Source organism: Anolis sagrei, chromosome Y, assembly GCF_037176765.1.
Source record: "Anolis sagrei isolate rAnoSag1 chromosome Y, rAnoSag1.mat, whole genome shotgun sequence".
Lineage (NCBI taxonomy): Eukaryota > Metazoa > Chordata > Lepidosauria > Squamata > Dactyloidae > Anolis > Anolis sagrei.
In genome coordinates, this window is record NC_090035.1 from 83,906,531 (window position 1) to 83,918,855 (window position 12,325).

Genomic DNA, 12,325 nt, shown 5'->3' on the forward strand with positions numbered 1-12,325 from the left:
TGCCCGCTGCAAGGCATTCTGTCCCTACTGACTTCTAAATGCTTACTGTTTCTAAAATGGAGTCTGAGTCCTGAATAGTCCCAGATCATAGAATCATAGAATCCTAGAATTAGAAAAGACCTGGTGGGCCATCCAGCCCAACCCTATTCTGCCAAGAAGCAGGGAGGGCCGAAGTTTGCCTGTGCCTGCTGCAAGGCATTCTGTCTCTACTGACTTCTAAAAGTTTACTGTTTCTAAAATGGAGTCTGAATCCTGAATAGTCCCAGATCATAGAATCCTAGAATTGGAAGAGACCTGGTGGGTCATCCAGCCCAACCCTATTCTGCCAAGAAGCAGGGAGGGCCGAAGTTTGCCCATGCCTGCTGTAAGATATTCTGTCCCTACTGACTTCTAAATGCTTACTGTTTCTAAATGGAGTCCGAGTCCTGAATAGTCCCAGATCATAGAATCCTAGAGTTGGAAGAGACCTGGTGGGCCATCCAGCCCAACTCTATTCTGCCAAGAAGCAGGGAGGGCCGAAGTTTGCCCATGCCTGCTGTAAGATGTTCTGTCACTACTGACTTTCTAAATGCTTACTGTTTCTAAAATGGAATCTGAGTCCTGAATAGTCCCAGATCATAGAATCCTAGAGTTGGAAGAGACTTTGGACTGTTAAGATTCTACGAAAGATGCCCTGTGTTATCTGCACAGAGAAACTACTTCAAATCCTACCTGTAACTAGTCTGATAAGCAATGCACATGTATGCTGAATACATAAAGTTTGTGAGTAAACCAACTATGATACTTTTAAAGAAACCTACCTTATTTTTGTCTCTTGAGAGCATGATTTAAACCAAAATGTTTTGAGGGAAAGATATTTTTGGGCAACTGAAAAAAAAAACACTTCTGAAACTCTGCACTTGCGTATTTTTGTCCCTGGCAGTTCAAAGAGATCCCTTGGTATATCAGTCTAACAACTGAGAAACCTAACTGCCTTGCATGACTGCTAGGCTGGTGGAGATTTACCACGAAGGAGAAGTAAGTTTTAACTCTTCTCAGGTTTTCCAAAAGGTTATGGAGATTTCCATTTCCCAAAAAATAAAGAACGTTCTCCGTCCAGCCACGTAAAAGAATCAAGTATTTTCACGTTTATTTTGTCGTTTTGGGGGGTTGTTTGCCACTAAAGTCTCCGTTTCTTTTTTCTTTTTGGCTCCTATATAGAAATTTCTCCCAAAAAAAGAAGGAATGAAAGAAAACGGAAATTAAAAAAGACAGACAAGACGTTGTTGTTGTTGTTGTTGTTTGGGTGGGGCGCCCTCCCCCACTTTCCCACTTTTGGGGGCCCGACCTCCTTCCATGGGACCCCAAAATCCCTTATCCGAGGGTCTTCAATGGGGCTGGAGTCCAGCCCTCTTCCCCCAGCGTCAGCCTTTTGCCCCCCAAAAGGGGAAGGGACCCCTAATATTACTAGAAAGGCAAAGCGGGCGGAGTGTCCCCAGAGGGTAGAGTGTCCCCCAAAGACCGGGGCAGCGGCAGACCCCCCCCCCATCTTATTTTTGGGGCATCCCTTCAAACCCAATAGTTTTGGGGGCCCGATGGCAGAAAGAAAGTGGGCTTCAAGGCAGAGGATGGGAGGCTCACCCCATAGAATAGGCCTCCCCCCCCCCCCCCATTTCCTCTGACTACAAATAATGGGGTTTCCTGTTTCCCCAACAAGACTCAGGGGTCTTCCATCTATTTTCACACCCAAAACATTGGGTTGGGGGCTCCTGCCATAATACGTGACCCCATAAGAACAGGTTGGAGGGCTCTGCCATGCCTCGTGACCCCACAAAGGGGGTCTTCTGCCTATTTTCCCATCCTAAAGTTGGTCTTCTGCCATCCCGGAATGCCCCATGGGGTTGGGGGCTTCTGCCCACCCTTGTCACCCAGAAAGTTGGGCTGGAGGGGTCTTGCCATGTCGTTATCCCACAAAATCGGGGCGAGGGGCCACAACGTATGACCCCACGGGACCAGGTTGGAGGGTTCCACCCTCTCTTGTGACCCCACAATTTGACCCAAGGGGGTCTTCCATCTCTTTTCACCCCACAAAATTGGGTCAAGGGGCTTCCATCGCCCCCCAAGAATGTTCTGGCCGTGCTTTCGTTGCATTGTTGGACCGAACGGAGCCTTGCTCAGTGTCCACTCCAAAGGACAGCTCCGAGGTCCCATCGTCCACCCAAAAGAGTGACCGGAGGTCCCACTGTCCACTCAAGAGAGAGAGAGAGAGGTGCCGCACGCCAGTGTCCGCCCGGAAGTCCTCTTCTCGCAAAGCTGGCCTCCCTTTGGGGTCAAGAGTTGGAGTTCGCTGCCCCCAAAAGTAGACAGGGCTTTTCATGGGGGAGGGTCTTCTGGGGGTCCCCCAAAGGCATACGCACAGCGTACATGTCTACTGAGGGCCTCCGCCGGAGAGAGCGAAGGCAGGGAGCGAGGGAGGGAATGGGGGGCGAAGGGGGGCCATTTGGGGGGCTCAATCACCAGGGGGTCACTCCGCCCCTCCCTCCTCCTGCCCCCGAGCCCCTCCCCCTGCAGAGGCCCCTCCCCCCTTCCTCCCTGGCCGGGGGAGCCCTCCTCATGGGGGGGCGGAGGAGGGGGCAGCAGGGGGGTCCCGCGCGGGGTCTGGGGCGCCCCCCCTCGCAGAGTCTGGATGCGCCGGCACTCGTGGCAGATGCGCACGTGGGCGCAGGGGCGGGGGGGGCCCTCCGGGCGGGGGGGGTCTCCTCAGGAGGCGCTGGGGCCGGGGTCCGAGGCCAGGCTGCCCGAGTACAGCTTCCCGTTGCTGAGGCGCATCTCCCGCACCGCGCGCAGCGACAGCGGGCCCCCCCCGCGAGGAGGACGACGACAACGAGGAGCCGGGGCCCAAGTGGTGGTGGTGGTGGTGGTGGCGGCGCGGGCGGCGGCGGGCGCGCGAGGGCTTGCGGCAGGAGACGGCGTGGCGCAGCTCGCGGAGCATCTCCTGGCACACGGAGATCTGCAAGGCGAGAGAAGGAGAGGAGGGCGTCAAGGAGGGGTGGACTAGGGGGTCTCCGGGGGACCCTTCACAAGCTAGGTTTAATTGAATCATACCGGATGGCCACTGGGGGTCCCGCCAAAGTGAGGATTCCATGGAAGTTCCTGCATAGGTGTGTGGGATTGGTCTAGATGACCTCTGGGGGTCCCTTCCAAAGCGAGGATTCTATGGAGGATCCATGACTAAATGGGATCGGACTAGATGACCTTTGGGATCCTACCAAAGCAGGGATTCTACAGAGGTTCCTTCATGATGGAATGGGATCAGACTAGATGGCCACTGAGGGTCCCGCCAAAGTGAGGATTCCATGGAGGTTCCTGCATAGTTGTGTGGGATTGGTCTAGATGGCCTCTGGGGGTCCCTTCCAAAGTGAGGATTCTATGGAGGCTCCATGACTAAATGGAATCGGACTACATGACCTTTGGGATCCTACCAAAGCAAGGATTCTACAGAGGTTCCTTCATGACTGAATGGAATCAGACTAGATGTCCTCTGGGGGTCCCTTCCAAAGCGAGGATTCTATGGAAGCTCCATAACTAAATGGGATCGGACTAGATGACCTTTGAGATCCTACCAAAGCAGGGATTCTACAGAGGTTCCTTCATGACTGAATGGGATCAGACTAGATGGCCACTGGGGGTCCCTTCCAAAGCGAGGATTCTATGAGATCAGACCGCATGGCCTTTGTAAGTTCCTTCTAAAGTCAGAATTCTATGGGGGTTCTTTAATGGCTGTATGGGATTGGTGTAGGTGACCTCTTGGGGCCCTTCCAAAGTCTGGATTCCATGGAGGTGAATGAATGGGATCAGACTAGATGTCCTTTGGGGTCCCTTCCAAAGCCAGGAATCTACTGTGGCTCCTGCGTAGCTAAATGGGGTCAGACTAGGTGACCTCTCGGGTCCCTTCCCGCTCTACTGGATCAAGGACTGCCTTGGAAGGTGGTGGTGGCGCCTCCGTCTTTGGGTGGGCATCTTTCAAATAGCGAAGAAGGTAGTGAGAAGGCCACAGAGAACGAAGATGGACATCTGGAGATATTGGGGGGGGGGGGGGCAGATGGCCTTCCAAAACCCGGATTCTATGGGGGTTCCTCCACAGTTGAATGAGGTCAGGCTAGATAACCTCTGGGGGACCCTTCCAGCCTTATGGATTAGATGCTGCCTCAGAGGGTGGTGGGCTCTCCATCATTGGGGGGCTCCAATAGAGGTTGGGTGGGCATCTTTTGTGGCTCTTTTCAGTGGTGCGGTGTGGAGAACATGTCTCACCTCCTCGTGTTCGGCCGAGCGCCGTGTGGCCCACACGAACTCCATGACGGCCACAAAGACGGCGATGATGAGGCCGCAGATGAGCACCACGAAGATGCCCCCGATGTTCTCCATGCCCAGCCCTGGTCCGGAGAGGAGAAGGAGACAAAGAAAGAGGGAAGGTGACCAAGGAGAACGAACGCCAGGAGTTGCTCTTCCCACACACGACAGCCGGCACTCTGCAAACCATGCTCAGTGGCGCGAGGCATGTGCGCTGTTGTCATTCCTTTGTGTCTCAATCAAAAAGAGAAGTATTATTACTATTATCATTTCCTTGTGCAATGACCATGTCCATTGTTTTGTGTCTCAATCAAGAAGGTGATGATAATAATAATAATAATAATAATAATAATAATAATAATAATAATAATGTCTTCATACAATGGCCACATCCATTGCTTTCTGTCTAAATCAAGGGAGTAGTAGTAGTAGTAGTAGTAGTAATTTCATGATGCAATGGCCACATCAATTGCTTTTTATCTCAATAATAATAATAATAATAATAATAATAATAATATCTTCATACAATGTCCACCTTCATTACTTTGTGTCTCAATCAAGAAAATAATAATAATAATAATAATAATAATAATAATAATAATTTGAAACACAACAAGATGAGTTCACAGCAGACACTCTGCTGGCTGATTATTATTATTATTATTACTACTACTACTACTTCCTTGTGCAATGGCCACATCTATTGTTTTGTGTCTAAATCAAGGGAGTAGTAGTAGTAATTTCATGATGCAATGGTCACATCAATTACTTTTTATCTCAATATTAATAATAATAATAATATCTTCATACAATGGCCACCTTCATTACTTTGTGTCTCAATCAAGATAATAATAATAATAATAATAATAATAATTTGAAACACAACAAGATGAGTTCACAGCAGACACTCTGCTGACTGCTTATTATTATTATTATTATTATTATTATTATTATTATTATTTCATGCAATGGCCACATTCATTGCTTTGTGTCTAAATCAAGGGAATTATTATTATTATTATTATTATTATTATTATTATTATTATTATTATTTCCTTGTGTAATGACCACATCCATTGTTTTGTGTCTCAATCAAGGGAATAGTAGTAGTAGTAGTAATTTCATGATGCAATGGCCACATCAATTGCTTTGTGTCTAAATCATGGGAATAGTAGTAGTAGTAATTTCATGAAGCAATAACCGCATCCATTGCTTTTTATCTCAATAATAATAATAATTTCATTACACGAAGGCCACAACCATTGCTTTGTGTCTAAATCATGGGAATAGTAGTAGTAGTAGTAGTAATAGTAATTTCATGATGCAATAACTGCATCCATTGCTTTTTATCTCAATAATAATAATAATAATAATAATAATTTCATTACCCAAAGGCCACATCCATTGCTTTTTGTCTAAATCATGGGAGTAGTAGTACTAGTAGTAGTAATTTCATGATGCAATAGCCACATCCATTGCTTGTTATCTCAATAATAATAATAATAATTTCATTACACAAAGGCCACATCTGTTGCTTTGTGTCTAAATCATGGGAGTAGTAGTACTACTAGTAGTAATTTCATGATGCAATAGCCACATCCATTGCTTGTTATCTCAATAATAATAATTTCATTACACAAAGGCCACATCTGTTGCTTTGTGTCTAAATCACAGAATAGTAGTAGTAGTAGTAGTAGTAGTATTAATGATGCAATAACCACATCCATTGCTTTTTATCTCAATAATAATAATAATAATAATAATAATAATAATTTCATTTCACAAAGGCCACATCCATTGCTTTGTGTCTAAATCATGGGAATAGTAGTACTAGTATTATTAGTAGTAATTTCATGAAGCAACAGCCACATCCATTACTTTTTATCTCAATAATAACAATAATAATAATAATTTCATTACACAAAGGCCACCTTCATTGCTTTGTGTCTAATTCAAGAGGATAATAATAATAACTAGAAAAAATATACTGCAGGATGTTCTGCAAAAAGCAAAGGTTTTGCAGTTTAATAAACTTTCCCCACGTTTTTATGATAAAAACCAATTAGGAAATAATGACATTTATAACCCAGGAGCAAAATCCGCAAGGTAATAAATATTTTGCAAACTGCAGGTGATAAATTCCATGCAAACTACAGATATTCATTTTACGTGTCGTTTGCAAAGTATTTATTTATTTTCTGCATTTTGCAAAATATTATTATAACTTCATATTATAATAAATACCTTAAATAAAGATAATAAATATATTGTAATAAATACTTTGCCATATTGTTGTGTACATTTCCCTGCCTGCATCCCCTTCTGCGGCCACCAGGGGGCCACCCCTCGAAGCGTGAAGCCAAGCCATGGCCACCAAGGCAACCAAGTGGAAGCCTCAAGTTGAACCTGTCCCAGGGGCGGCCCTAGGTAATTTTCAACGGTAAGCAAACAGTATTTTGGCGCTCCCCCCCCCCCCCCAACCAATCATTGATATATATTTTCTGTTCGTCGTGAGAGTTCTGTGTGCCATATTTGGTTCAATTCCATCATTGGTGGAGTTCAGAATGCTCTTTGATTGTAGGTGAACTATACATCCCAGTAACTACACTTGCCGCACTTGCTCCCTTGCCTGGCCCGCTTTGGGTCCGGAGGCGTACCTGAAGACACCAAAAGTCACCTCTTCTCCTGACTTTCTCCTCAGCCATTGGGACCAAGAGAGAGAGAGAGAGAGAGAGAGAGAGAGAGAGAGGTGGAGATGCCCACCTTTCCAGAAGGTAGGTGCAAAAACAAAGGAGGGAGCGGAGGTGGGAGATACCTCCAGCCGGAGGTTAGACCACACCTGGAATATTGTGTCCAATTCTGGGCACCACAATTCAAGAGATATTGACAAGCTGGAATGTGTCCAGAGGAGGGCGACTAAAATGATAAAAGGTCTGGAGAACAAGCCCTATGAGGAGCGGCTAAAGGAGCTGGACATGTTTAGCCTGAAGAAGAGAAGGCTGAGAGTCATAGAATCATAGAATCAAAGAGTTGGAAGAGACCTCATGGGCCATCCAGTCCAACCCCATTCTGCCAAGAAGCAGGAATATTGCATTCAAATCACCCCTGACAGATGGCCATCCAGCCTCTGCTTAAAAGCTTCTAAAAGAAGGAGCCTCCACCACACTCCCTCCAGGGCAGAGAGTTCCACTGCTGAACGGCTCTCACAGTCAGGAAGTTCTTCCTAATGTTCAGATGGAGGGGACATGATAGCCATGTATAAATATGTGAGAGGAAGCCACAGGGAGGAGGAGGGAGGGAGCTTGTTTTCTGCTTCCTTGGAGACTAGGACGCGGAACAATGGCTTCAAACTACAAGAGAGGAGATTCCATCTGAACATGAGGAAGAACTTCCTGACTGTGAGAGCCGTTCAGCAGTGGAACTCTCTGCCCCGGAGTGTGGTGGAGGCTGCTTCTTTGGAAGCTTTTAAACAGAGGCTGGATGGCCATCTGTCAGGGGTGGTTTGAATGCAATATTCCTGCTTCTTGGCAGAATGGGGTTGGACTGGATGGCCCATGAGGTCTCTTCCAACTCTTTGATTCTATGATTCTATGAGGGGCTCTCTCTCTCTCTCTCTCTTTCTCTCTCTTGGTCCCAATGGCTGAAGAGAAAGTCAGGAGAAGAGGCGACTTTTTGGTAGGTGGAGATGCCCACCTTTCCTGAAGATAGGTGCAAAAACAAAGGGGGGAGCGGAGGTGGGAGATCCCTCCAGCCAGAGGGTCTCTCTCTCTCTCTCTCTCTCTCTCTCTCTTGGTCCCAATGGCTGAAGAGAAAGTCAGGAGAAGAGGCGACTTTTTGGTAGGTGGAGATGCCCACCTTTCCTGAAGGTAGGCGCAAAAACAAAGGAGGGAGCGGAGGTGGGAGATACCTCCAGCCGGAGGGGCTCTCTCTCTCTCTCTCTCTCTTGGTCCCAATGGCTTAAGATAAAGTCAGGAGAAGAGGCGACTTTTTGGTAGGTGGAGATGCCCACCTTTCCTGAAGATAGGTGCAAAAACAAAGGGGGGAGCGGAGGTGGGAGATCCCTCCAGCCAGAGGGGCTCTCTCTCTCTCTCTCTCTCTCTCTCTCTCTCTCTCTTGGTCCCAATGGCTGAAGAGAAAGTCAGGAGAAGAGGCGACTTTTTGGTAGGTGGAGATGCCCACCTTTCCTGAAGATAGGTGCAAAAACAAAGGGGGGAGCGGAGGTGGGAGATCCCTCCAGCCGGAGGGTCTCTCTCTCTCTCTCTCTCTCTCTCTCTCTTGGTCCCAATGGCTGAAGAGAAAGTCAGGAGAAGAGGCGACTTTTTGGTAGGTGGAGATGCCCACCTTTCCTGAAGGTAGGCGCAAAAACAAAGGAGGGAGCGGAGGAGGGAGATACCTCCAGCCGGAGGGGCTCTCTCTCTCTCTCTCTCTCTCTCTCTCTTGGTCCCAATGGCTTAAGATAAAGTCAGGAGAAGAGGCGACTTTTTGGTAGGTGGAGATGCCCACCTTTCCTGAAGGTAGGCGCAAAAACAAAGGAGGGAGCAGAGGTGGGAGATACCTCCAGCCGGAGGGGCTCTCTCTCTCTCTCTCTCTCTCTCTCTCTCTTGGTCCCAATGGCTGAAGAGAAAGTCAGGAGAAGAGGCGACTTTTTGGTAGGTGGAGATGCCCACCTTTCCTGAAGGTAGGCGCAAAAACAAAGGAGGGAGCGGAGGTGGGAGATACCTCCAGCCGGAGGGGCTCTCTCTCTCTCTCTCTCTCTCTCTTGGTCCCAATGGCTTAAGATAAAGTCAGGAGAAGAGGCGACTTTTTGGTAGGTGGAGATGTCCACCTTTCCTGAAGGTAGGCGCAAAAACAAAGGAGGGAGCGGAGGAGGGAGATACCTCCAGCCGGAGGGGCTCTCTCTCTCTCTCTCTCTCTCTCTCTTGGTCCCAATGGCTTAAGATAAAGTCAGGAGAAGAGGCGACTTTTTGGTAGGTGGAGATGTCCACCTTTCCTGAAGGTAGGCGCAAAAACAAAGGAGGGAGCGGAGGAGGGAGATACCTCCAGCCGGAGGGGCTCTCTCTCTCTCTCTCTCTCTCTCTCTCTTGGTCCCAATGGCTTAAGATAAAGTCAGGAGAAGAGGCGACTTTTTGGTAGGTGGAGATGCCCACCTTTCCTGAAGATAGGTGCAAAAACAAAGGGGGGAGCGGAGGTGGGAGATCCCTCCAGCCAGAGGGGCTCTCTCTCTCTCTCTCTCTCTCTCTCTCTCTCTCTCTTGGTCCCAATGGCTGAAGAGAAAGTCAGGAGAAGAGGCGACTTTTTGGTAGGTGGAGATGCCCACCTTTCCTGAAGGTAGGCGCAAAAACAAAGGAGGGAGCAGAGGTGGGAGATACCTCCAGCCGGAGGGGCTCTCTCTCTCTCTCTCTCTCTCTCTCTCTCTTGGTCCCAATGGCTGAAGAGAAAGTCAGGAGAAGAGGCGACTTTTTGGTAGGTGGAGATGCCCACCTTTCCTGAAGGTAGGCGCAAAAACAAAGGAGGGAGCGGAGGTGGGAGATACCTCCAGCCGGAGGGGCTCTCTCTCTCTCTCTCTCTCTCTTGGTCCCAATGGCTTAAGATAAAGTCAGGAGAAGAGGCGACTTTTTGGTAGGTGGAGATGTCCACCTTTCCTGAAGGTAGGCGCAAAAACAAAGGAGGGAGCGGAGGAGGGAGATACCTCCAGCCGGAGGGGCTCTCTCTCTCTCTCTCTCTCTCTCTCTCTTGGTCCCAATGGCTTAAGATAAAGTCAGGAGAAGAGGCGACTTTTTGGTAGGTGGAGATGCCCACCTTTCCTGAAGGTAGGCGCAAAAACAAAGGAGGGAGCAGAGGTGGGAGATACCTCCAGCCGGAGGGGCTCTCTCTCTCTCTCTCTCTCTCTCTCTCTCTTGGTCCCAATGGCTGAAGAGAAAGTCAGGAGAAGAGGCGACTTTTTGGTAGGTGGAGATGCCCACCTTTCCTGAAGGTAGGCGCAAAAACAAAGGAGGGAGCGGAGGTGGGAGATACCTCCAGCCGGAGGGGCTCTCTCTCTCTCTCTCTCTCTTGGTCCCAATGGCTTAAGATAAAGTCAGGAGAAGAGGCGACTTTTTGGTAGGTGGAGATGTCCACCTTTCCTGAAGGTAGGCGCAAAAACAAAGGAGGGAGCGGAGGAGGGAGATACCTCCAGCCGGAGGGGCTCTCTCTCTCTCTCTCTCTCTCTCTCTTGGTCCCAATGGCTTAAGATAAAGTCAGGAGAAGAGGCGACTTTTTGGTAGGTGGAGATGTCCACCTTTCCTGAAGGTAGGCGCAAAAACAAAGGAGGGAGCGGAGGAGGGAGATACCTCCAGCCAGAGGGGCTCTCTCTCTCTCTCTCTCTCTCTCTCTTTCTCTCTTGGTCCCAATGACTGAAGAGAAAGTCAGGAGAAGAGGCGACTTTTGGTGCGCACGCTGGGGTCTTCAGACACACCTCCAGACCCGAAGCGAGGCAGGTGTGGCAGCTCCACCCCTTGGACCACTTACGGATTGGGGAGAGGAGGCAGGTGGAGCGCCGGGGGATCAGGAAAGAGAGCCGGTCATGGGGAAGGGATCAAACGCAGAGAACGATTGAGCACCAGCTCTGCTCGCGCACCCAGTGGCCATGTGGAGCAGGAACGAGAGGGGCTAGGCGAGGCTCAAGGGCCCAGCCCCTTTGAGAAGATTGCCTGGCAGCGAGGCAAGAAAGCTGAGGCTCCCCCCAGAATGCTCGGGCTGCTGTGAGCTGAGGGGGCGCTCCTCAAGTGGCGGTCGAGGGGCATTTACAGAGACACCTCTGCACCCCTGGCAAAAAAAAAGTGTTCTGCGACCACTTACTTCGCGTAATGGACGAGCCGCCCCTGACCTGTCCTATGTGTTCCCAGATTGGGGTTCCCCATACATCCACCCACCCACCCCCTTCTGCTGACCACTGACCTTTGGCTCGGTGGTCCTCCTCCTTGGGGCACTTGCTGCCCTCCCACCACTTCCGCTTCAGGATCTCCAGCCGGTTGTTCTCCTGCAGCTGGAGGATGGCCAGCGTGATCTCGTCGCGGAATGGAGAGCCTGGCGCAGAAGGAGAGCAAGGGCATGAGACTCAGGCCCAGTCCCATCGCTTCCTGGGCGTTTGCTCCGTATGTCCACATCAGCCCCAAAAAGGGCTGCTGGACAGACAGGAGACACCTGCATGCAGCTCGGTTGCAAGGGTTAATTGGATGGACCCTCACTCATTTAGGGCCAAGTCTATGGGTTTAGCATGAATGGACCCAGAAAGGTCAAACACAAACATAAATACAAACATAAACATAAACATGACGTGCAGAAGCACAATGTGGGGTATAAATAATAAGAATAACTACAACTACAACTACAAGAAGCCCCAGTCATGACATGCAGTGGCACAATGTGGGGTACAAATAACAACAACAAAAACAACAACAACAACAACAAGCCCCAGTCATGACCTGCAATGGCACAATGTGGGATTCAAATAACAATAACAGCAACAACAACAACAACAACAGGAAGCCCCAGTCATGATCTGCAGCAGCACAATGTGGGGTATGAATAATAATAATAATAATAATAATAATAATAATAATAATAACAACAACAACAACAACAACAAACCCCAGTCATGACCTGCAGCGGCACAAAGTGGGGTATGAATAATTAGAATAACAACAACAACCACCACAACAACAACAAGCCCTAGTCATGACCTGCAGCGGCACAAAGTGGGGTATGAATAATTAGAATAACAACAACAACAACCACAACAACAACAAGCCCTAGTCATGACCTGCAGTGACACAATGTGGGGTATGAATAATAGGAACAACAACAACAACAACAACAACAACAACAACAACAGGAAGCCCCAGTCATGACCTGCAGCGCCACAATGTGGGGTATGAATAATAAGAATAACAACAACAACAACAACCACAACAACAACAACAGGAAGTCCCAGTCATGACCTGCAGCGACACAATGT

General features: G+C 48.7%; 1 protein-coding gene across 1 annotated transcript in view; it reads right to left on the minus strand.

The window, feature by feature from the left end:
• Window positions 1–1,106: 1,106 nt before the first annotated feature.
• LOC132769659 (glutamate receptor ionotropic, kainate 5-like) overlaps window positions 1,107–12,325 on the minus strand; it is a 95,398-nt gene continuing 84,179 nt past the window's right edge. Inside the window, 5 exon segments of the mRNA XM_067461894.1 lie at window positions 1,107–2,754; window positions 2,756–2,841; window positions 2,843–2,989; window positions 4,291–4,412; window positions 11,266–11,394. Coding sequence (XP_067317995.1) covers window positions 2,310–2,754; window positions 2,756–2,841; window positions 2,843–2,989; window positions 4,291–4,412; window positions 11,266–11,394 — 929 coding nt within the window. The 3' untranslated portion in view covers window positions 1,107–2,309.